Raw genomic sequence first — 25,341 nt, forward strand, 5'->3', positions numbered from 1 at the left:
TTCTAACCATCTGATCACCAGGGAATTCCTGATGGCGTTCATTTTTGAAATTTTTAATAAGGTGGACCGAGCAATCCCATTACTATGGATTTTCCTAAGAAGGTAAGTATGAGGATTTTTCTCCACTGCATGGTCTATGAAAGTGCAAGTATTCACTTGCTTGGTCACGTCTGACTCTTTGCGACCCCGTGGACTGCAGCCTGTCCAGGCTCCTCTGCCCACTGTATTCTCTGGGCAAGAAGACTGGAGTGGGTTGCCATTTCCTTCTCTAGAACAAAGGGAAGAAACTGGAAACAGTCTAAATGTCCTCATTAATGGCTGAGTCAACTCTGACAGAGCTAGATGGTGGAATATTCATGCAACCTTTGAAAATAATGAGAAGTCTGTTTATGAATAAATTCATAAATCTGTGCAAGATAAACGAAGTCAAAGAGGCAGGATATAACATGGTCCCTCCAGAAGCTGGGGTTATGGGAGAACTTTTAGATCAACTTATTACTTTTATGCAGGCTTTCCTCGTGGCTCAGTGGTAAAGAACCCACCTGCCAATGCAGGAGACTCGGGTTCCATCCCTGGGTCGGGAAGACTCCCTGGAGAAGGAAATGGCAACCCATTCCAGTATTCTTGCCTAGGAAATCCCTGGACAGAGAAGCCTGGCGGGCTATAGTCCACAGCGTTGTAAAAGAGTTGGACACGACTGAGCTACTAAACGTTATTTTTGCACATCTGCATTGTTTGATTCTTTTTACAGTGAGCATTTATGAGGTTTCTGGAGAAAGAAATGGCAACCCACTCCAGTATTGTTGCCTGGAGAATCCCATGGACGAGGAGCCTGGCAAGCTACAGTCCATGGGGTCACAAGAGTCAGACATGACTTAGTGACTAAACCATCACCACCATTTATGAAGTTTAGATGAATATTTCCGTGTTGAAAATAATAATTATTACTAATTGTTAATAGAATACTATATAAACTATTAATATAATTTTAATTACAGCAGAGCAGGAGGACTAGTCTAGGAGGGATACACACAAGATAAAAGAAGTGCTTGCAGTCTCCTGGACGACAACATGTGACCCTCCAGGTTCTCCATTCATCCTCCCACGTCCCCCACCCTCCACACCACCTCGGGCAACAAAAGGCAATGGAAACAGAGGTGAAATTCACAGGGGAAGATCTTCCTTGGTTGGAAAGCAAAATGAAAATGAAGTAGAAGATATTCAAAGCTTCCCCCACATTTCTCCCAAGAGAGGTCCCTGGGAGTGAGGAGGACAGAAAAGGATTTGAATCTGATCTTGTCATCTGTGGATCCAGAAAAGCTGCTACTTCTGGGGAAATGTCCCTTCTAATTTTTTTTCAACATTTAAAAAAAGTGCTTCCTTGTCCTTTTTTTTTTTTTGGCCCCGCAGCATGTGGGATCTTAGTTCCCCAACCAGGGATCGAAGTTTTGCCCCCTGCAATGGGAGCACAGGATCTTAACCACTGGACCACCAGGAAAGTCCTGAAATGTCCATTCTTCACGCAATACCTTCCGTTGGGTCCTCCACCCCACTGAGCCTGTAGCACTCCTGGTCCAATATCCTTGCCAACTCAGTGAGCTAGGATAAAGCAGGTCACCTAGCTAAGCGTCACCTGCAAAATGGGGAAATAAAGAGATGATCTGAAGAAACCACAGCAGCCAGCCCTGAGTCCCCCAGACACCTTCCCTTCCCTGATAACCCACTCACTGAACTCTGGTTTTTATTTGAGTATCTAAGAATCAGGGTATAGTGGGAAGAAAAAAGATATTAGATTCAGGCAAAAGTGCATTCTGTATCAGACCTACCATCTTAACAGCTGTGTGATCTTAGACAAGACAGACCATCTCTCTGAGCATCAGTTATCTCTCAAGATCGTTGAAATTATCCAATAACATACTCTAGAAAATGTCTGGCACATAGTAGAAGCTGTCATGACCGCCGTTACAAGATGACTCGCGCTTCCAGCTCATAAAATTTCTCGGGAGGGAGCCGTGCCATAAGCCTGTCTCCTGAACATGGAGGTCTCAACTTTGGGGAAAAACTCATGGGTGTAAACTTGGATTTTCAAGATGATGTCTTTATTTTCAGTAATCCTGAATTGGAATTCAGTATCTCTTTCTGTAACGGGTGTCGGCATCAAGCCACAGTTGAGTTAGCAGCCCTAGCGACTGTCATCAACAGAAACAAAATAACTTCCCATCTTGCTGCAGCTGTACAGGTCTCCAGATACCACTTACGCTCATGATGACTTCAAAATTACAGTTATTTTCAATCTGCTACTAGGTCCCCATTACTTAAGACATTTATGAAGTGCATATGTTACTATGTCGCCATTTAGAAAAGAGTTTGATCACTCTGTGTTAATATAATGGGCTTCCTTGGCAATCAATGCATCTTATTTTACACATTTAATCAGATTCTTCTGAGATGGGATCCCTGAGCTTCCCCAGACTGCCAGAGGAGCCCAGGGCCCCAACCAGGATAAGAATCCCTCTGTAGAAGATATACGAATCAGGAAATCCTGAACTTAGCTATGATGTTTGCTGTGAACCAACCATTCTTCACCTTACTCCATTTTTAAATGAATTATTTGCCTAAATGAGCTTTGCCTTACTCCGAGTAATAACAGCCATGACATTAAAGGGTTTGTGGTGCAAGGTCCTCTAATGCAATTAAAATAAAAACACTTACCTATTTGAAATGTTTAAAAGTACACCTGAAATTATACCACGTACAAAGAGCACAACGCTTAGCACATTTTGAAGGATGCTGCATTCACCCCCTTCATCCTCTCTGTGACCCTCTGAAGTGGGGACTGCTCTTATCCCCATTTTACAGATTAGAAAACCGAGGCCCAGGGAGATGAAATAACTTGCCCAGGGTCCCAGAGCTAGAAAGAGACACCACCAGAATTCTAACCCAACTGTCTCCAAGTTACTTCTAGACAATTTCCTACTGACCTCTTTCCATTTTTAAAACATAATATGCTTTTAGGGGTGCAGGGGTTTGGAGCCTAAGACTCCTCTCTCATTTCACCCACCTCTCAGGGGTGTGACAATCTCCCACTCTGGGCCCCTGCCTTTGTTTGTCATCACAAACCACGTCAGAGTGACCAGACGGGACAACAGAGTGTCTGCCAAGTTTCCGTGAGGTTACAGACACACTCATGACACCCTGGGGTTTCCTAGCCCAGCCTTCCTGTGGACTGTGTCATTTCAGAACCAAAGCTGGAGCCATACTGAGCCGCTCCACTGCTCAGACTCTCCCCCTGGGGCCAGGAGGCTGAAAGGAATGAAATTAGCTTTATAGTTCTCGCTTGGCAGCTGAAGCTACGTAATGGAAAAAAAAAAGAAGAAGAAGAAAAATCATTATAATAATAAAACAAAAAAGTTGCAAATCTTGCTAGCAATTCAATTGAAATCTTGCTTAGTTTGAGTACTAGGCTGTCAGAGATCCAATAGGGAAGGAGAAGTCTCTTTTTAGTTTGATATTCTTAATGGGGATGGTTTGTGTTTTTTTTTAATTAAAGAAAATAACTCTTAAAAAATGTTGGCTGAGGGAATTTACAAGAGAATGTATCAATGGACTCCGTGGAATTCTCCCTTCCGGCACTGCCAGATTGCAAAATTACCCTCTGGAAAAGCCAAATCCTGCTTTTGATTACTAATACTCACAGAAGTGGGAAAGGCATATTATCTCAATAACCACTTGTCCCTCTCAGTATGTTTCTCTCTCAGGAGCTTGAAACATCAGCCCCACCATCAACCACGCATGTCTCCCCTGGTGTCTGCAATACAACATCCCCAAATCCACCTGGCAGGTGTCAAAATCGAGGCATAGAAGAGTGGAGTGACTTCTCAGTCAGGATAGAGTAACAGAGACAAAGAGAAGAAAAGGGTCCCAATAAACACCATTTGGGATCATTTCTCTTTTTCTGACCATGCCACGTGGCTTGTGGGATCTTAGTTCCCCAACCAGGGATTGAACCCGGGTCCTCAACAGTGAAAGCACAGAGTCCTAACCACTGGACCACCAGGAAATTCCCAGGATCATTTTTCCTGGGCTCATCAATGCATGAATCAAAGGAACTCGTGAGTAGCAACACAGCAAAAGCCTCTAAAGTCCCCATGAGGAGAAGATGACCTATTTTCCTCTACATCATTCAAGTGTACAGGCAGCATCATTCAAGAATACAGGCAGCAGAGAATTAAAAGGACAGCTGAAAAGCCCTCATGGGTCTGGGAAGAGAATAGCAACTGGGGGCTATTGTTTTCACCAACATCATCATTATCAGCATGACCATTCTCACCATCACCACTACCTTCCTCATCCTCATCTTCCTCCTTATCATTTACATTGTTTTTTTGTGCATCCTACTGTTCCAGCCACGGCTGTTGTTTTTTAATCACTCAGTCACGTCTGACTCTCTTGCAACCCTATGGACTGTAATCCACCAGGCTCCTCTGTCCATGGGGATTCTCCAGGCAAGAATACTGGGGTGGTTTGCCATTCCCTTCTCCAGGGGCTCTTCCCAACCCAGGGATCAAACACAGGTCTCCTGCATTGCAGGCGGATTCTTTACCACTGAGTCATGGGGGCAGCTCTCCAGCCACTGCAGTGGTTGACTTATATGCTTTCCCTCATTTGATCCTGGCAAGAATCCCATTTCATCCGTATGATGACATTTACTTTAGAGACAAAGAAAAGAAATGAGACTCAGAGAGGTCCCAGAACACCTAGCTAAGAAGAGGTAAAGCTGAGCTGCACCCGGGGTCAGTGCTATTCCAAAACTTTTCCCAACTTACACTTGATAATAGGCAATCGTTGCCTTCCCATCACTGCTAGGGCAACACGACACTTCTGTCACACAGAGCATCTTTGAGGGTACTAGAGTTAGGTATTGGTTTTATCAGGTAACATCAACCTCTACCGATCCAACTGTCCATCATTCCTGCTTTACCAAAAGTCAAATCCCACTGCACTGGCTGACACAGACACGATCTGCCCAGCCTGGACACAGGGACCCGACAACCCCAGTTTACCCTGGATACCAGGGCCACCAACCAGCTTCTCCCGGCTCCACCACTCTCTCACATTCTGTTCCACGTGAGCGGATGCAATGAATGACGCCATTGTCGCCGGCTCTGGGTTGTAAAACGTTACAAGGGAATATTGAAATCCACAGCCAAACGGCATCGCAGCCGGCCGCCAGCTAACGAAAGGCCCCGAGAATGTTTTCCACTGCAGCCGACTGAATTGGCCTTTTCACGGGAGCAGGTGGCAGGGGTGCTGGGGTGCTGAGGAGGGGGTGAGTTTCTGTTGTTGTTTTCCCCTGGCGATGCTTACTCAGTTTCTGGCAGCCTTTCTCCAACCACTAAAGCAGTGCACAAGGGCAAGGCTGGAGACTGTAAAATCTGTTCTTGCAAGCAAATTCCTCCTCTCACGAGCACTTTAATCTGCGATCAGAATGAAAAGAGGACACCCCCCACATCCCACAAGAGCCTTCCCGATTTATTAACTTTCTGATACGCTTGGGGAAATGATTCCGATCTAACGTGTGTGGACCCTCAAGGGATGGGGGCAGTTCACCCCAAGCGGGATTTTAGCTCAGCAAATAATAATCACTCCCATCATTCTCATCTACAAAGTGCTTCGCGCCCATTTTATGACTCAGGTCTCACCCCACCAGGGAGGTGGAGAAAAGCACTGTGAATTCTAGCTGCTCCATCTCACTGGGCAGACTAGGGGGACACGAAGAAGTGACATGAATTCCCACCATTGATTCTAACAGGGCTGTCTGATGTGAGCAGCACCAAGAATCTCAAAGGTTGGGACTTCCCTGGCGGTCCAGTGATTAAGACTCTGAGCTTCCATTTCAAGGGGCATGGGTTCAATCCCCGGTCAGGGAACTAAGATCCCGCATGCCATACGGCGTGACCAAGAAAAAAGAAAGAAACTCAAAGACAACACCCTCGCTGGCCAAGAGCACCCAGCATCATGACGACTTTGGTGGGCGACCTTGGGGTTCCCATAGTAAATCTCTGCATAACTTCATATTAGGGTGCTCATTTTGAGTTGTGACTCTGAAGTCAGGTTGTACAGATGTGCCTGCCTTTGATGGTACACAGCCACCAATTTGGCCACTGCGGGGCTGGCTAAGTTCTTCCCTTCTCTGAGCCTCAGTCTCTTGTCTATAAAATGGGAATAGTCAGAATCATCCCCTTCTTGGGTGGTCAAACGATACAATGCTTGGAAAGGCTTAGCATATATTGGAGACACATTGCTCCATAAACCCCAGCTTATACACCACGTGATTATATTTTGAAGCAAACATTCTTACCTTGCAAAGGCTTCACCTGATTTATGAATTCCACTCCCCATGCCATCCCAAATACCAGAGCATTAGAGCTTGTCAGTTTTTCTAAGGATAAGTCCATACTTGCATCTGCTACTCAAAAGGGGTCCCAGGATCTCTAGTTCTCCCCAGGAGAAAAAAGCCTTATGCAAAGGGTAAATAGTATATGGTTTCCTTTATATAAAATTCTATAACAGACAAACCTGACAGTTTTTTAAAAAATCACAATATTAATTGTTTCTGGTGGGGAGGTAGAAGAGGAATAACTGGGAAGGGGCATGAGGGAACTCTCTGGGTGAAGGAATGTTTTATATGATGATAAGGACTTGGGTTTCACAGGTATATGCATTTGTCAAGAAGTGAATGGTGTACTTAAGATCTGTGCATTTCACGGTATGTAGACTTTACCTGAAACAGAATCATGAACAAAAATTGAATCCGTGTTAATGGCATGCCTACTGAAGTATACAAGGATGAAAGGTACTCACAAATGCAACTGAGTGTGAAATACATCCAAAAAAATGGGGAAGGGGAGGGATGCTCAAGAAGGAGGTGATATATGTATAATTATGGCCAGTTTGCATTGCTGTATGGCAGAAACCAACACAAACAACGTAAAGCAGTTTTATTCCAAATTAAAAAGTAAATTTATGGAGAAGGAAACGGAAACCCACTCTAGTATTCATGCCTGGAAAATCCCACGGACGGAGGAGCCTGGTGGGCTACAATCCGTGGGGTCGCAAAGAGTCGGACACGACTGAGCGACTTGTGTGTTTTTGAAGCTCAAAGGGATACGGGCCACTGAAAAGGATATAAACCAGGGCAGAATTTCTTAAAGAAGTAACAGATTAGTTAGTTACAACATCAAGATAAATGGAATTGAAAGAGAGATGCTACCAAGAGAGTTGGGCAGTACTGCTTAAATAACGCTCAAGAGTTTCTGTTCTTAAATTGTTGCCTCTTGAGAGAAGATGAGCAGCGCTGGGCCCACTCAGCTCTGCCTTTTCTGTTCCCCACTTTGGTTGTGTTGTTACTTTCGGAACTGCACTTTTTTCACCTTGCCATAGTAGCTGCCAAAGTGTGTTTTTATAAACATGGGGTTCTAGAGCCTGGCTTCCTGCAGCAGAGGAAAGAAAGAAATGCGTGTTGTACAAAATAAGTGTGTTCACATGTTTAATAAAATAGTTCTATTATTGAGAAAAAAAATAAGATAGAAATTTAAAAAAGTAAGATGGTGGATGGATGGATGGATGGATTGGTGAAAAGGTAGATTGGTGGATGGATAAATGTATGTATGCATTGATGGATGAAAAGATAAATAGATGGATTGGTGGATGGAGAGATACATCAGTGGACAGATGTGTGATAGAGCAAATATATAGCAAAATATTAATTACAGAACCAAATCAGTGGGTACATGGGTGGTCTCCATGCAATTCTTCCATGTTTTCTATATGTCTTACATTTTTCATAATACAACATTGGACACACTCTCGGGATTTCCAATGTTCAGCCAAAGTTGGCCACCAAGTAGAGAAACGGGTTCCTTTTTATAAAATAGCCCAGCCCATGAGCTCCGTTTCCAGAAGGTAAGGTCACACATTATTTTCTGCACGTCTTTGCTCATTTTGTAGGGCCAAGAAATTATCCAGGTCTGACCAGGGGACCCCTCCATCAAATAACTTGATAAAGGACAGTTTTGTACCTTCTCCCGAGAGCCACTGATTCAGAACCTCTAAGGGTGAGACCCAGAAACCTGCTTTTTTCACCAGCCTCCCCACCCCCAGCTAATTGTGATGTCTGCCAAAAGTTTGAGAAACAACGCTTACGGGCGATTTGCCCTCAGACACTGTCCCTGAAGAGCAGGTTCACTGGGGGAGCAGAGAGCTGGGTGTGGGGCTGCAGATGAATGACGGACAACCAGGACCAAGGTGAGACCTCTCGGAACAAACCTCCACTTACAACTTAGGCTGGCCTGGCCTCCCAAACATAAAGAGCCTTCTTGTTTTACATAAATTCACACTTTCCTGGGAGAAGCCACAGGCATAGCCAAAAGTACAGCAAGGAGTGAGGAGTTAATGTCACCTCCAGAACGTTCGCTGTCCTGGAGATCACATCTCATTAACTGGACATCCCCATGGGTTTCCCTGGTGGCTCAGACAGTAAAGAACCTGCCTGCCAATGCAGGAGACATCAGAGACCCAAGTTCGATCCCTGAGTTGGAAAGATCCCCTGGAGGAGGGCATGGCAACCCATTCCAGTATTCCTGCCTAGAGAATCCCCATGGACAGAGGAGCCTGGCAGGCTACAGTCCATGGGGTCGCAAAGAGTCAGACACGACTGAGTGACTAAGCACATCAGCTTTAACCACAAGCATGAGAATACAAGAGCGCTGAGCCTTCTTTTTGAAAAATAACCATTTGAAGTTAGGAGCTGAATAGTCATTTAAAATTAGGAAGGCAGGGGTGGGGGCGGGGGGTGGTTGCTGGAAAAGAAGGGATGGCTCCAGTGCAAGGATTTTAACCTTTTTTAAAAAGGTTTAAAAAAAATTTTTTTTAATATTTATTTATTTGGCTGTGCCGGGTCTTAGTTGCAGTACTCGGGATCTAGTTTCCCAACCAGGGATCAAACTCTGGCCCCCTGCACTGGGATCACAGGATCTCAGCCCCTGGACCACCAGGGAACGTCCTGGATTTTAAGCTTTTAAGGATCCCAGACCCTATAAATTCCTCAAAATTGCTTGACATTTTTTCTTCTATTTATATATTGTGAGTTTTTCAGAGTTCTTGCTTTAATTGGATTTTCCAAAGGGGTCTTAGATAAGGTGGATGAGGAGGAGGTGACCTACCCTGCAGAGTCAGAGGACAATGGTCTGTTTCTTAAGTGGGTGGACAGAGATGCCCCCAGCCTGGGGCTGACAAAACCTATTTGCTCTACCTGGGACAACCTGGACTCCTGGCTCTCCTATCTGCTCTCTGGTTGCTGTTCTTTTCCAGTCGCTCAGTCGTGTCCAACTCTTTGTGACCCCATGGACTGCGGCACACCAGGCTTCCCTGTCCTTCACTATCTCCCAGAGTTTGCTCAAACTCATGTCCATTGAGTCGATGATGCTATCCAAGCATCTCATCCTCTGTCGCCCCCTTCTCCTCCTGCCCTCAATCTTTCCCAGCATAAGGGTCTTTTCCAATGAGTCGGCTCTTCACATCAGGTGGCCAAAATATTGGAACTTTGGTATCAGTCTTTACAGGCTAACCAGAGACTCCAGGGACCCCGGCTCTGGAGATTACTTCCTGCCAAAGCATCGGCAGTCCACGAGAAGACTGAGGAAGAGACAACCTCAATTCTCCCATGAAGAGCTCTGAAGCTGCCACCGCTGGGCGCTGCCAGTCTCCCCATCATGCTCCACAAATGCTTGTATGCCAGAAAGGCCAGGCATGAGTCACAGCCACACTGTGTGAATTAAAGCAAGCAATGCCCAAGGAAGCACTTTGCTGCTGCCTGTTCCTATTCTGAGGTTTGTCTTTACAGAAAGACCAGGTGTAGCCTGCCGGGGCAGACAGGTGATTCCTTCTATCATGAAGATGCTCACTGCCAGGTATCTGCACCTTTACTGGGTGTCAACCTGGCCTCAGACTTCAAGAGGGAATGGATCCCATCTCCTCCTGACATGATCCAGGGTCACTCCAGCCCAGGGACAGTGTCAGGCGTTCCTAGGCAAGCTGGGGCAGTGTTAAATCACCCAGGCACACTCTCTGACTTCCTTCTGTCTAGAGGGAGGATCCCTGGCTCTCCTGGAATCTGAGCCCATTAGTGAGTCTTGTTCAACCAACAGCAAGTAGCAGAAGAGATGCAACAGGCTCCCAAGGTGTAGTGAGCAAAGGCCCTCTCAAGATTGTCCAAGGACAGTTCGCCACCATGGAGGGAGTCCATGCTGGATGGGCCACATGCACACGCTCCAGGGGACCACCCAGATGGGCTCCCAGCCAAAAGCCAGCGTTAACTGCAGTCATGGGGGTGTGCCATCTTGAACACCCAGCCTTGTCTGGCCGTCAGATACCTGCAGCCGTCCCCACCAAAACCTGACAGCAATCACACCTGTCCAGAGGCATCCTTCCCAACCCCCAAACCTTGAGCTAAACCCAAGTGCCTCCCTGGGGATTTCCGGCTTCTCTTTGGGCACAGTGACAACGAGCGATGCCTGGCTTTTCCGCCCTAAGCAGCATTTAGGGAGCATTCCTGAGCGGGAGTAGGTTGTTAAGTGGACAAAATCTGGAGCACTGTGATGGTCTCTGAGCTCCTCATGGGAGGACCGAGGCTGCTTGTACGTCCTCCCCCTTGCGTGGGCACAGAGGTGTTGGGAGCGAAGTGCTGGAGCTCTGGCTGTCCTGGATTCAGAGTCTCATGCAGCGATAATGAGCCAGCTCAGAGCCCAGGGTTTCGCAGCTAGTAGATGGGAAATTTAGGAATGGAATCATTCATTGCATAGCAATAGTAATTAGGACACCCATATTACCTCACCTCATCCATGCAACAGCCCCGGAGGTAGGTGCTATAATTATCTTCCTTTTACAGATGAGGAGATAGAGCTAGGGGAGCCCCAGGGCTCATCAGTGTGCTAGCCAGGACCCCAGCTCGAGAGCCTGCTTTAGCATCAGTGAACCCTGCCCCTCGGTGCATGGATTCACCTTTGCATCCTCAGGACCTGGCACAGAGTAAGCCCTGAAAGAATGGGTGTCCGCTGAAGAAGAAAGCAACAGATCCAAAACTGAATAAATAAATGAGTCTCTGGGAGGGGGGTTCAGGATGGGAGACATATGTACACGCATGGCTGATTCACGTCAATGTATGGCAAAAACCACTACAATATTGTAATTAGCCTCCAATTAAAATAAATTAATTAAAAAAAATAAAAACAAATGAGTCTCCAGGCTGCAGTTTTCTTTTTTGCAAAAGCAGGAAGGTTAAACCAGACGCTGCCTCCCAGGGTCCCTTCTACCGCTAGAATCCCACGCTTCTAGGGACACTGTTCCCTGTCACAGTGCCACGGCAGCTGACTTTCAGAGATCTTTAGAGTCTGATGCCTCCTCCAGAGCCCCAGATGGGTAGATCCCTGCACACTCCTCTGATCCAACCCAGAAAGCCCTTCCTCTCAACAGATTCAAATCCCATTCACCAGGACTTCCCTGGTGGTCCAGTGGTTAAGAATCCACCTTCCAATGCAGGAGATGTGGGTTCAACCCCTGGTAGGCGAACTAAGATCCCACAAGCCACTCAGCTCAGCCAAAAAAAAAAAAAACAAAACCCTAGGGAGTTCCCTGGTGGTCCAGTGGTTAAGAATCCACCTTCCAATGCAGGAGACGTGGGTTCGATTCCTGGGAGGGGAACTAAGATCCCCACATGTCTCGGAGCAACTAAGCCTGAGCACCTCAACCAGAGGGAAGCCTGCCTGCCGCAGTGAAGATCCTATGTGCAGCAACTAAGACCTGTCATAGCTGAAAATAAAATAGAGTTTAAAAAATTAAAAAACAAGAGCTAGCAAAAAGAAAAAATCCCATTCATCCCACAAAACCTGACTCCCATCCTCTCGATAAAAGCACCTCCCTGCACTCAGTGGCCCCTGTCCTTGGCCCCACCGGGACCTTTGACTCCCAGGAAGTTCTCATTCAGCTTTGACAGTGAAGTGCCCACGCTTTCTCACTAGGGTGAGCATTTAGGTGCATCTCCCGAATTTCTGTGATTTGCATATCACCTTGACAACGTTGGCCAACTCTTCATACCACCTCTTCTGCTATTTAGTTCATGGGAAGATCCCCTGGAGAAGGAAATGGCAATCCACACCAGTATTCTTGCCTGGAAAATTCCATGGGCAGAGGAGCCTGGCAGGCTACAGTCCATGGGGTCACAAAGAATATTTTCTCTAAACAACCAGCCTTAGCTTGCCTTCCCTTCTCCCTCCCTCCTTCTTTCTTTTCCTTCTTCCCTTCCTTCCTTCAAACTTAGTCTTGAGGACTTCCCAGGCGGTCCAGGGGTTAAGATTCTGTGTTTTGTGGGCATGAGTTCAACCCCTGGTCACAAAACCAAGATCCCAAATGCAGTGCAGCACAGCCAAAGAAATAAGTCAATAAAAGAGAACTTAGTCTTATTCTAAACAATATTGTCTATGAAATCAGCCTGATGTGCCTGGTATCTGTGGGCACGCTCTAAAGTCATCTCATTTGTCACCAGAGGAGGGGGCCCTGCAAATTGGGAAATATTGGTTTTTTAGGATAAGATGTTTTTAAGCCACAGATTAACCTTTCCAAATAACCTTGGCACATATTTTAATCAGTCGGCTAGAGACAGGATTTGCAAAATGATTTTATTTTCTTCTTTCTGCTTTCCCTTCACTCTCCCATTTTCAGAATAAGTAGTTATCGCTTCTGTAACTAGAAACCATACATAAACGTTGGAAAATAACTAAGATACTCTCCGCATGTTCCAAACACAGATTGCTGGGTGAAGAGAGGGGAGGAGGGTACGTGCCCAGACACTTGCCAAGCTAATCCAAAAGTTATTTACGTGGGATCACGGCAGAGTTAAGGTTCAGCCCTCCATCACCCCACCCCTCTCCCTCCCTCCATTCCGATTGTTGGTATTAGAGGAAATTTCATTCCTCCCGCTTTGCTGCCTGAGCCAGCTGTCACCGGGTGTGTGGGGGACAGGAAACAGGATTACAAGATCAACAGTGAGCCCGCCGTTCCAGCCAGGCTGTTATCAGAGCCGTCTCCGGAGAGCCATCTTCCCCACTTGTCACTACCAACTGTGACCTGGGAGTTGGGACCACAGCCCAGACTCAATTCTGAACAAGGGCAAAACTAGGAGTAATGAGGAGTTCTCCCTGACTCGGATCATATTTTAGAGCATGGACTAGGAACCAAGCACCCTTCAGGCACTCTCTCACATAGATCTTACAAGAACTCCCGAAAGGGGAAGCTATCTTTATTTATGCCCATTTTACAGATGAGGATACTGAGGCCCCCTGCAGTAACATTACTTGCCCGAGGTCACGGGCTGATACACGCAGAGCAAGGACTGAACCCAGGTTTGTCCGACTCCAAACCTTACTGGAGCCTCTCTGCTTTGCTCCTTCTCCCCGCCAGGGGACAGGTCCAGAGAACTGGGTGGATGACCCTGTCCACTCTCCCAGCCTGGAGAGTGGTCAGTCCAACTCTCTTTGTTTCACAATGCAACTCCTCACACAGCCACAAAGACACACGTGTCTGTGAGGCTGAGACTTTCAATCCAACATGTCAATCCCTGACCTCTTACTGAGGACCAATTACCTTTCCTTCCTTCCAACTCCAGGTGCCTAGGTGGGAAGAAGCCCACAGCCAATGTGCAATAACCCTAAGGAGTAGTTAGGGCAGAGTTCAGACCTAAGCAGAGTCCTGTGCCTAAATAGCTCACCAGGCACGTGGTTCAGAGCTGTAGGAAGAGACTCCAGGATTGCTGACATGCGAACTCTCAAACACCTGTCCGTCCCCCACTGTCTCTGCTTCCATGCCCATCATCTGTCCAACCAACTTCCAAAGTGTGGCGCCCAGCCTGACAGAGAAAACCAGTGAGGGCTCCTAGGAATAGACACACCCGCACCAGGCAGTCTGTGGCCAGAAGCAGCTCCCTGGAGGAAGGCACAGCTACAAGGAGAAATAGTTACAGGGAGGCTTTAGTGATGGACAGGAGATGGAAGGGGAGGGGGGAAAGATGGAGCTTAGTTAACCAGCCTTGGTGTTCACGGGGCCAAAAACAATAGATAGAAGACAGATTTGGAGCCACTCCTTCAGCCTGATTGAAAGGGAGAGGGGACACCGGGAGGAACAGAGCTAGGGGGCGTGGCCAGGCCCGATGGGAAGGGCGTGGCCAGGCCCGATGGGAAGGGCGTGGCCAGGCCCGATGGGAAGGGCGTGGCCAGGCCCGATGGGAAGGGCGTGGCCAGGCCCGATGGGAAGGGCGTGGTCAAACACACCAAGGCGTCTGGACCTGACACGGAGGGCAATAGGAGTGTTTGAGGCTGTGAAGAAATGTGTCTTATTTGTGCTGTACAAAGATGTCTTTGGGCTTCCCTGGGTAGCTCAGCTGGTAAAGAATCCCCTGCAATGCAGGAGACCCCGGTTCCATTCCTGGGTCGGGAAGATCCCTTGGAGAAGGAAATGGCAACCCACTCCAGTGTTCTTGCCTGGAAAATTCCATGGACAGAGGAGCCTGGTGGGCTAGAGTCCATGGGGTCACAAAGAGTTGGACACGACTGAGCGACCAAGCACAGGGACAAGATGTCTTTGGCAGCTGCCTGGAACATGTCTGGGAGGGGAACAGAGCTGGTGTCAGGCCTAAAGAGGTTAGAGGCTGTGGCAGGTGAGGTTGCTGGTGGAAAGGCAGCCTAGATGGAGAAAGGAGGTGAACTGTGAGACATGATAAGAAGGTAGCACCTCTGAGACCAGATGACCGGGTAAAATTGAGGGGGCTACTTGCAATACCTTAAACCCATAATCCCACCTGCCCTGGACCTGATGGAAAGGGGGGAAGAAGTAGGGGATGGAAAAAGCCCTTCAGTCCCCAGCTGCACAGCCTGGACCCCTTCCTGCAGGATGACCAAGATGAGACTGTCCATCAGTGGCTAAGCTGCCATGATGACAAGATGACCATCAGGACAGGATGGGGTTTAGACACCATATAAACAACACGTGGGTCCCTGAGCCGACAGCTGAAAATAGTTTGACCTCTTTCACCTTCAAGCGATGTTTGTTATCAACTTTTCCACCGACCACAGGCTAAATTCAACTCCAACTTCCAAGTGAAGACACGTAAAGCTAAAAATGTTTCTAAATAATAATTTAAGGACTTCGTTATTTTCACCACATAAAGCATCTTACAAGTCCACCATCATGAAGGAAATCAGTTATTAATACAGGAATTCATATGAGTCTGGTGTACCTGTTCGACCTGAAGATAATGACATACTTATTTTTTAAAAGCATGCAAAATTAGATCTGCTAAGCCCACTATCTGAAAAAGATTTCTACAGCATGTTATTTCCAAACCCATCGTTTAAACCACAAAGCTCTGGGACCTTTCTCTCCCTCTTCTTCTTGGGTCTCTTGTCCTCCTTTGAATGAGTACATGTGTCCATCTGCCCAACTCTCCCTTTTCGGGTTTTCCAGAAAGGATAAGGCTAAGCTTCCTAAATGACCTCATTTTATTTTGAAATGCTAAACCCACCAAAATGGAAAGAAAAAAACAACATTTCTTGGTCAAAAGGAACAAAATGCATCTTGAATTCTCTTGCCATATGGTAAGTTATTTTGGAACTCTACCAAGAGAATATTCGACAAAATTGGCAATGCTTGTACAATCGTTTCAAATCAGACCGAATTCCCACTATGTCCATTTGCCACAGCCCCTCCTATTCATCATATCAGCGACCAAGACCACAGGATATGTAAAAAGACCAAACCATTTTTATCACCAGCTTCTAATCCACCATCCCCGCCCCATGCCTGGGAGGCCGCGTGGTGTCAAGTCTGTATATCACCCCACGGAAATCAAGCCATTAACTCCCCTTTCATTTACCAAGAGCTGTTGCCAAAAGAAAATCATTCATCGGCGGTGACTTATGGGAAGAAAGAGAGAGAGGACTTCACTAGAGAGGAAGACAGCAGAGAAAGAGGAGAAAATTGTAGCTTTTGCTCCGTGGGCAGATGCAAATGGTCAAGTCCCCTCATACACAGTCTTCCCCAAATCTACACGCTCCAGAGCGTCTGATAGAGGAGACCACATGGAGGGTTTGGTTTACGCCATAAAAATCCCGCCTCTAACACAGAAGCTGCAGGAGACACAGGTTCAATCCCTGGGTCAGGAAGATCCCTTGGAGGAGGGCACAGCAACCCACGCCAGTATGCTTGCCTGGAGAGTCCCATGGACAGAGAAGCCTGGTGGGCGACAGTGAAAGGCTTATCAGAAAGTGGGATTCCAGAGGCTCATTCTCGTTTCTCTCGATGGCAACAAGGCCCCATTTCTCTGTGCCTGGTCTTCCGGGGCTGCTGGCTCACCTGGGCTATTGAAGGGCAAGGGATGCAGAGAGCGAGGAGCCAAGGATCCCACTTTCTTACCTTTGCATTCTCGACATTCTGTGTAGCTCCATGTCATCGCTGCCCCGGAATCCTTTGGCGAAGGGATTATTCTCAATCTTTAACTGGGTGATCTGTAGGAAGCAGAGAGAGTTCCGTGTTCACTTGGTTGCTATAAAACCGCCTGGTGACCCAGCTAATGATAAGTGTCATGGAAACACAGTCTCTGGCAACCCAAAGAAGCAAATTAAGCCCGTCATGTCAACAGGACCCATCACTGCATTCAAAATGAGGCTCTGAAAAATGTCCTAGATCAGACTGTCTATAAAAGGGGGGACAAAAACCTGGTTTCAGTTTGCCCACTAATTGGAGTCATACTCTGCATCATTCCAGCCGGATTGGCATTTTTGTCTCAATCATAGCATTTTGTGTTTCAAACACAATGCAGACCTCAACACTTGGTCCTCCACCCCCTTGGAAAACTGTACCATGTTGACACGATGTCAGTTTCCTGCAGCGTGGCAATCTCCATTGGGAAGGACTTGATTATTGCTCTCAAAATCCTATTATACCTCATTTCACATTCATTTCATAGTTTTCACAGAGTTTGCTAGTTCCAGTGAAAAGGAGGGTGTCTAATTAAATAAAGACCAACATATAGAATTATAATATATACAAGAGCTACCTAACAGCTCCAAACCTCTTTAATTATATAAGGAAGAAAGAATCCTCTTCTGGGAAATTTTTGTTGCCATGTCTAAAACTCAGTGATAGAACGGGGTCTTTTGGTTCAAGGTCCATCACACATATTCTTGAAATCATCAACATATTCTGTTAGCATGAATGTATAGTAGCAGATCTAGGTAGAAGAGTACATCCCTATGAAGTTTGCCAGAAGTATGTCCCAAAAACTGTGTGTGAATTGAATTTTTATATATCAGATCACTTTACAGACACCAAGGCAGTGTTCATCAGAGGTCATTCAAAAATCACTTCATCATTATTATACCTATATAGTCTTGGTCTACTAATCTGCTTAATATTTTTATTAAATCAAACCACTTTTTTTACTTCTTAGTATTTTGTTTGTTGTTGTTTAGTCACTAAGTCGTGTCCGACTCTTTTGCAACCCCAAGGACTGTAGCCCACCAGGCTCCTCTGCCCATGGGATTTTCTCAGACAAGAATACTAGAGTGGGTTGTCATTTCTTTCTCCAGGGATCAAACCCACATCTCTTGCATTGACAGATGGATTCTTTACCACTGAGCCACCAGGGAAGCCCAGTATTCTGTTTATTTTCAATTTAACTACTGAATTATAATTACTGATTAAAATTTAAGGTAGTCATAATTATGTTCTATTTTTACTATTTTTTATTTATTCTTTCATAGTTTTGGTCTTACTTGGATTGATTATTTATATTTGTATTATTTCATTGTTCTTCCTCTACTGGCTTCTTAATGATCCTCTTCTTTTAAAACTTTTTATTTTGTATTTGAATATCGCCAATTAACAGTGTTGTGGTCATTTCAGGTGACCAGAGAAGGCACTCAGCCATAAAATATACATGTGTCCATTCTCCCCCAGGCTCCCCTTCCATCCAGGCTGCCATGTAACATTGAGCAGAGCTCCCTGTGCTATACAGTAGGTCCCTGTTGGTTATCCATTTAAATAGACCACTGTGGACGTGTCCAAAATCAAACACTTTTTATGTAAATCTATTTTATAAATATACTATATCACTTTTCTATATGTCAAAGTGGAAACACTTGCAAGTCAATACAAAGATAACAAGTGTATCAAATTCTCTCTACTGGTACCCCTAGAAAGTTCCACACTGAAGGCCAGCCTTCCCTTTGTTGCAAAGGAAAATCCGACACTTTTACGGAAGTATTTAACATAAACCAGTACCGAGGTAAGTCTCCCTTTCTGTAGTAGATGAATAGAAAGATAGTTAGAACAAGAACAGATTTTTTTCGTATGGTTCCATCATCTACAGATCCGCACAGAGCCATCTTTTCTACCCCCCAGTAGCATCTTTACAGACTTCGAGAAACCAAGAAGTTGCTTTGAGAAACTAGGCATAATTAATGAATGTACAGATTTGTCCATTTGGGGGCAAGAACATTCTGTTTTCTGCTAGACATGGTCTTACAGCATTTCCTTCTAACCCCAGGACTCTGTCATGAATATAAAATTACTATATATGAGTCTGTGTGCTCACAATAAAAATATATATAAACTTAACATTTTTTAAATGTTATGTGATTCCAACTATGACATTTTGGAAAAGGCAAAACTAGGGAAACAGCAAAAAGAGTAGCAGTTGCCAGGGGTTAGGAGGAAGGGGAAAATGAACAAGAGACGCATAGAGGATTTTTAGGGCAATGAAATGATTTCTGTGGGATACATCACGGTGAAGACATGTCATTACACATTTGTCTAAACCCACAGAATCTAGAGAATTCCCTGGTGGTCCAGGGGTTAGGACTTGGAGCTTCCACTGCAGGGGACACAGGTGTGATCCCTGGTCAGGGAAGTAAGGTCCCATGAGTTGCATGGCACAACCGAAAAAAAAAAACCCACAATCTATAACACCAAGAGTGAGCTCGAAGGCAAACTACAGACCCTGGGTGATGATGCGTCCATGCAGGTTCATCAGTGGTATCATGTGTCCCACTCTGAGGTTGGGGGTGGGGGGTGCTGTTAGTAGGGGAGGTTGTACATGGTTGGGGGAAGCGGACAGAGGTTATACAAGGCTCTGCTTCCCACTCAGCTTTACTATGAACCTGAAACTGTTCCAAAAAAATAAAATCAACTTTAAAACTTTTAAACTACGCGTGGGTATGTCTATGTATACACGTTCCCTTCTCCTTCCTTTTTTTTTTAACATGGTAACCCATTCCTGCAACTTTCTGACTTCGAATCAACTCTTCAGAGTATATAGAAACATTTGTAAAACCTCTCTGGAAAACAGAAGAGACTGGCACAACACTGTAAATCAACTTTATATCAATAAAAAAAATTTTTTTTTAAATACAAAGTCTTTTTGGATAACAATCTTGAACATGTGCACTCCTCAACTCAGCCCCATCACCTAGCGGGGCTTTCTTTCTCACACCAGTTTTATGACAGCAAAATGCAACCATAAAAACATAAAGCATTTTTAATGGTGAGGGGTAGGAGGGAGAGATTCTCAAAATGTTGAGTAAAAATTAGATCATTTTTAAAAAGGGTGGAGGGAACCCTTATCCCGATTTTTATGCCCCTCACCCACCCATCGGAGACAGAAGCCAGCTCCTGAAAATACTGAGAACAATAAGACAATAGGGGTGGGGCAACTGGGCTGAATTAATGCCTATTCCATGACATCGCTATTCCACACAAAAAAATTACTCAGAGCAAAAAAAAGAAAAGGGTGGGTTTTGGTATTTTATCAGCAAAATCTTTTGCTCAAAAAAAACTTCTGCTCGAAGTAAGCTTAGGTGCAGGTGAAAATGCCTATCTTATTTCATACTAGTCCTCTCATTTACCATAACCCTGTCTATGAAATCCCTTGCACCTCAAACAGAATTCAAACAGAAAAAGAATTCTTGTTCTTATACCATACCTCCCAAAAATATGCTGTCAGAGATGCGCACAATTGGTGAGACATGCACGGAGATGTGTGGATCTTACCTATCTACCTTGCTCTGTAGATTTGAGGATAGATGGCTATGGTTGCAAGAATTACCCCTGAGAAATCTTAACATGTAAGCTTAGGGGCCGGTGAAAATGTCTATCTTATTTCATACTAGTCCCCTCATTTACCATAACTCTGTCTATGAAATTCCCTTCCTAACGTGGAGCTAGTCACTCACAGGCACAAATACACCTGGATGTCTGAGTTCTACCCAAAGGCTCCACTGAAACTGATTTCCATGCGTCATACAAACGTACTCCCTCCAAAATCAGCATAAAACCGGATATCCGGGGGAGGGGCCCGATGGGGAGAAAAACAAATATAAATGCCAGGTCCAACCACTGAGACAGAGGTTGTAAAAATTAATGAGAATAATTGTTGTGAATTCTCGCTTTGGGGGAAAAAAAAATAAAAAAAAAACCCTCGCGAGGGCCAAAAATCTTAATTATGTCTCTCTATTAGGGGTTCATTTCCTGGTCCTGACCAGAGAGCTCATACCTCATAAATACAGGCTCCATACACAATGATTTAAACAGGAGGAAAATGCCTTTTAATGGCAAAGTAAGTTAATATTGAAGGGAGAGACACGCTTGCATACAAAGCCATTGTTGCCTAAGCGGGGAAATGAAATGCCCATGTGACCTTTTTTTTAACACCTAAATATTTCTAGGGATTGCCCTGGGAGCTGCTGACAACTGCGGCACAAACCTTACAAAAACCTGTTTCACAGAGTGAGCGTCGCTGGGGAAGATTCGAGTGTTTAAATATCTTTTTCAAGCTGTCAACCATCTGGGGAAATAACCCCCAAATCCAGCTTGGGATCACAGCTGGGCTCAGGAAATATGCCGTGTCATTAGGAACCCCATGGTATACAGGTGTGTGATGGCAGTGTAACAAATGAAGCCTGCCACATACCTGCCTCCACCTGGTACCTGCATGCAAAGAGCAGTCTGGAGGCACTAAGCCCTTTGGGACAAAACTTGGTGGCTCGCATTTTTCCAACTGACTCAATGGACATGCATTTGAGCAAACTCCAGGGGCTAGTGAAGGACAGAGGAGCCTGGCATGCTGCAGTCCATGGGGTTGCAAAGAGTCGGACAGGACTTTGCCATTGAACAACCACATTATTCCAAACTGTCCTGGCAATTCAATCACACAGACTGCTTTTCTTTCCAAAGCATAATGCCAGGCAAACTGTCCTTGGACTGACAGAACAATCAGGAAATGAACCAATTAGACCACAAAGTAGTTGTAGTTGTGTTTCAACCACAGTAATAAGAGCTTATTTAAAAATCTCAGCTTTTCAGATTCTAAAATAGGATAGGCAAAGAGATTTCCAGAACCTGTGTTTTGGATGGAGTTGCCCTGTTACTGTTAACTGATCAGTTATGAAGTCGATCATGACTCATCACTAACAACCTGTGCTGACTCTTTACCCGGGCTCTGCATGATTACACGTTTCATGGATTAGCTTATTTTAATCCCCACCATGATAATAACCAAAAAAAAAAAAAAAATCTCTTCTTATTCCCATTTTACAGATGGGGAAAACTGAGTTAAATAATTTGCCCAAGTCAGATAGATTTGAACCCAAGCATCTACCGCCAGATTGTGACACTAACACACGAGGATGAGGAACAGCCCAGGTGGCTTTTACCCACAAAGCCAAGAGTCTCAACACCCTATCCAGGTGGGACAATAAAGTGACAAAACAGAGCCCACAAATCACAGTCAACCCAACTGCCCCACTTATTTAAGTCACACATCATATATCCACGTGGGGCATGTCTGCAGGGGCCTGAATGCAACTGGAAAAATACACTGCTTTAGACTTCCTCCTGACAAAGAAAATAGGTGTTATTGGTACTTGATAACTCAAAAGTGGGGAAAACCTCATGCAGGAGAGAGTGCTTGAAAGTCATCTCCTTGAGCGCTTGAAATCCTTCTTATGGATGCCAGGCTGGCTCAAAAAAACAAAAACAAACAAAAAAAAAAACCCTGTATGTACAGCTCAGCCTGGCTTCTTGGCTCAACCAATGAAGAAAATCAGTAATTCCTGTGTGATCCTCAAATACACCTATATTCATCACTCAGCTGATCACGGTCCTTATTTCATGACATTAAGTCAAAGTGTGATGCTGTACACCTGAAACTCATACAGTACATGTGTCAATTATATCCCAATAAAACTGGAAGAAAAAACCAGCGGGAAAAAAAAAAAAAACCAACACACATATATTCAAATGCATCTTTGGGAACTCACGTTTTGGGACCCATGAGCATTTAGATGCACAATCTCCTAGATTGTGTTCAAAACTTACATGTACACACCCCATTGGACAGGCACTCCACACACATAGATGAGCAAATATGTGCATTGAAGAAGACCTTTAAATAAATAAAATCTAAAGGGTGTTGAGTGTGTTCACAAGTAACTACAGTGACAGTTTCATGGACATACACATATGCCAAATAGCTAATTGAATACTTCAAATAGTGTGGTTTATCATATGACAGTTACGCGTCAACAAAGCTATAAACAGAGAAAGATTGTGTGGTCCCCCAAATCTACCCATTCCTGAGGAATCCCTAAGATCTTTGCTATTAATATATAAAGCTTGGGGATTTCTCCCAAAGGACCTGAACACTCATGTGTTTCTTTACCAGGCCGCTTTCATATGTCTATCACTTCCTGTCCCCTCTCTCTGGATGAACCTGGGTTTTCCTGGCAGGAAAAAAAAAGATTCAACATATTTTTGGGCCCTATGTCAAGACTAGGAAGCTCTAAGCACGCACACACACACACACACACATACACACATATACACACACACACACACACACACACACATATGGGGAACTGAGCGTTCTGGTTGCTATTTTTTTCATTTTTTTCCCCTGTAGCCATCACCACAAAGTTAAACATAGGTTTACAGCAGCCATAGAGGAAACAGGTTTCTAGCAGCCAGACTCAAATTAGCCTGAAACAGCATAGCAACTTTCAGGGCACTTGACCCTACCGTTTTTTTTCTCTTATTGGTTAAAGTGGGTAGAAATTTTTTTTAAATAATAACATAAAAAGTTCTTCTTTTCCTTTAAAAAGTAATCACATTTAGCGGATAGGAGGGAGTGCGTTTTCTGCTGAAAGGAAGCTTGCCAAGGCCTGGGATCCCAAACAGGCCGTGTGGCCTGCAAGGGACCATCCATCACAGCTTGGCTTGGTCACTGACAATCTGAATTTGGAGATTACCCACAGCATTTCGTAACTGCCCTGGCTTCCTTGGGGGTGGGGATTAGCCGACACACAGCCTGCATGAAATGACCTTCAAGGGGTGACTGGAGGCTTTAGGGTGCTAAGCCCATCTCTCACTGTAACCTGGCCTCTCCAGCCTGGCTCCACAGCCTCTGCAGCCTCCCCCCACCCCACTTTTCTCTTGCAGATGGGGGAGGGGTGGGCGCTGTAGAGGGGGAGGGCACCCTAGCTCCCTGTCCACCTCCGTAAGTCATCCACATGACCCGCCCTCACTGATCTCATGTGGACCCCCTCACCACTTTCCCCTCCCACAGCCCCTAACCCCAAATCACTTCACAATATTCCTAAGAGTCTACCACCCTGGAGCGGGGCAGCGATGCCTCCCCAGCCCCTATATTTTGCCTTTCCCGCTTCCAGATCTTTCCATATCGAGGTTTAGGAATCATTCAGTCCTGCCCTCCCCACGCCAATAATATCCAGGCCAATAAGATGAATCCATGGGCACTGGTGGCTCAGACGGTAAAGCGTCTGCCTGCAGTGCGGGAGACCCGAGTTTGATCCCTGGGTCGGGAAGATCCCCTGGAGAAGGAAATGGCAACCCACTCCAGTATTCTTGCCTGGAAAATCCCATGGACTGAGGAGCTTGGTTGGCTACTTTCCATGGGGTCGCAAAGAGTCGGACACGACCGAGTGACTTCACTATCACTACCACTATGGGCACTTGGGTTTCTAAAGAACAGACATGAACCACAACAAGTCAAGATGAGCCCTTTCTCCCAAGCAAGATCTCTACCCCCTGACCTGCAGTTAGAGAGGCATCTTATTCTAGCATCACTGTCAAGCTTTGAAGGACCAAACTGGGGCCTGAATTTCAAACAGTGTGGGGTTCTGACGGTGACACAAGCCATCTGCAACATCCCACCTCTACACAACACTGCAGCCACCAGAAACAATGAGCTGGCCTTGTGCACATCTCCCCACACCAGGCTGTGTCCTGGCAGGATCTTATTTAAGTCCCCAGAACTTCGATTCAGGCAGCTGGTGACACAAGTTTCTCAGTTTTTGCTTTTCTTTTAGCAATGCTAGTCTTGCTTGAGTATGTACTTTGGGGTCAGTCATTACCGAAACAAGTAAGAAAGCATCTGGGAAGGTCCAAGCTCAAGGTTTCCAGCAACTCAGCCACCTCCCCCGATGGGAGCTGAAATGCATCCAAAAGGCAAGAGTAGAGGAGGAAAGGACACCGACACCGCCCCCCCACAGAAAAGGTGGCCCCAGGCAGGGTGGCACCAGGTTCCCCACCCAAGGGCACCGAGCCCGTCAGTGAGGGGACCTTTCTTTTCACTGATCTTTCCACCACTGCAGGCGGATGACTTCTTGTTGCATTTGAGGATAAGTGTTGATACCAGGTGGTCAGCTATGGTTTGACAATTTCCATTTAGTGTGTGGGAGTATGGCTTTCATGCCAAGCCTGTGAATACAGTACAAACAGCTGCGATCCTTAGGCTGCAGCTCTGTTCCTGCCTCAGCCCCCTGGACAGAAGTTGGTGCCCACTGTAGGGTGGAATAAAGGTGTCCAGAAGGCTTAAGGTTTTAGCAGAAGCCCCCTGCGGATTCATGCAAACAAGCAGGTGACCCCAGGCCTGCTGGTTCCTGGGTCCTGGGCTTACCTTGTGGTTCTGGTAGGAAGTCACCGCAATAAACGCCGTCTCAGGAAAGACATGAGTACAGAACGCGGTGTTTTTTGAGCCAAATCCATTATTTTCATCTGCTTTCACGATGTGTAATCTTGGCTGGTATTTGTGCATGGAATTTAGAATAATCTAAAAATAATAAAGAAAATGAGATGGTAAGAAAAATCAAACCCCCTTTGTTTCCATAAAACCCCACTCTCCACCCCAAAGTTACATTCCTTATATAGACTCTCAAA

General features: G+C 45.6%; 1 protein-coding gene across 1 annotated transcript in view; it reads right to left on the bottom strand.

The window, feature by feature from the left end:
* Positions 1-25,341, bottom strand: part of TBX5 (T-box 5) — a 51,285-nt gene that overhangs the window by 14,594 nt on the left and 11,350 nt on the right. Inside the window, exons 6-7 of the mRNA XM_027566687.1 lie at positions 25,082-25,234; positions 16,522-16,613 (exon numbers count right to left, since the gene is read on the bottom strand). Of these exons, the coding sequence (XP_027422488.1) occupies positions 16,522-16,613; positions 25,082-25,234 (245 nt within the window). The remainder of the gene's footprint in view (positions 1-16,521; positions 16,614-25,081; positions 25,235-25,341) is intronic.

The sequence above is a fragment of the Bos indicus x Bos taurus genome, chromosome 17 (assembly GCF_003369695.1).
Source record: "Bos indicus x Bos taurus breed Angus x Brahman F1 hybrid chromosome 17, Bos_hybrid_MaternalHap_v2.0, whole genome shotgun sequence".
NCBI classification, from domain to species: Eukaryota; Metazoa; Chordata; class Mammalia; order Artiodactyla; family Bovidae; genus Bos; species Bos indicus x Bos taurus.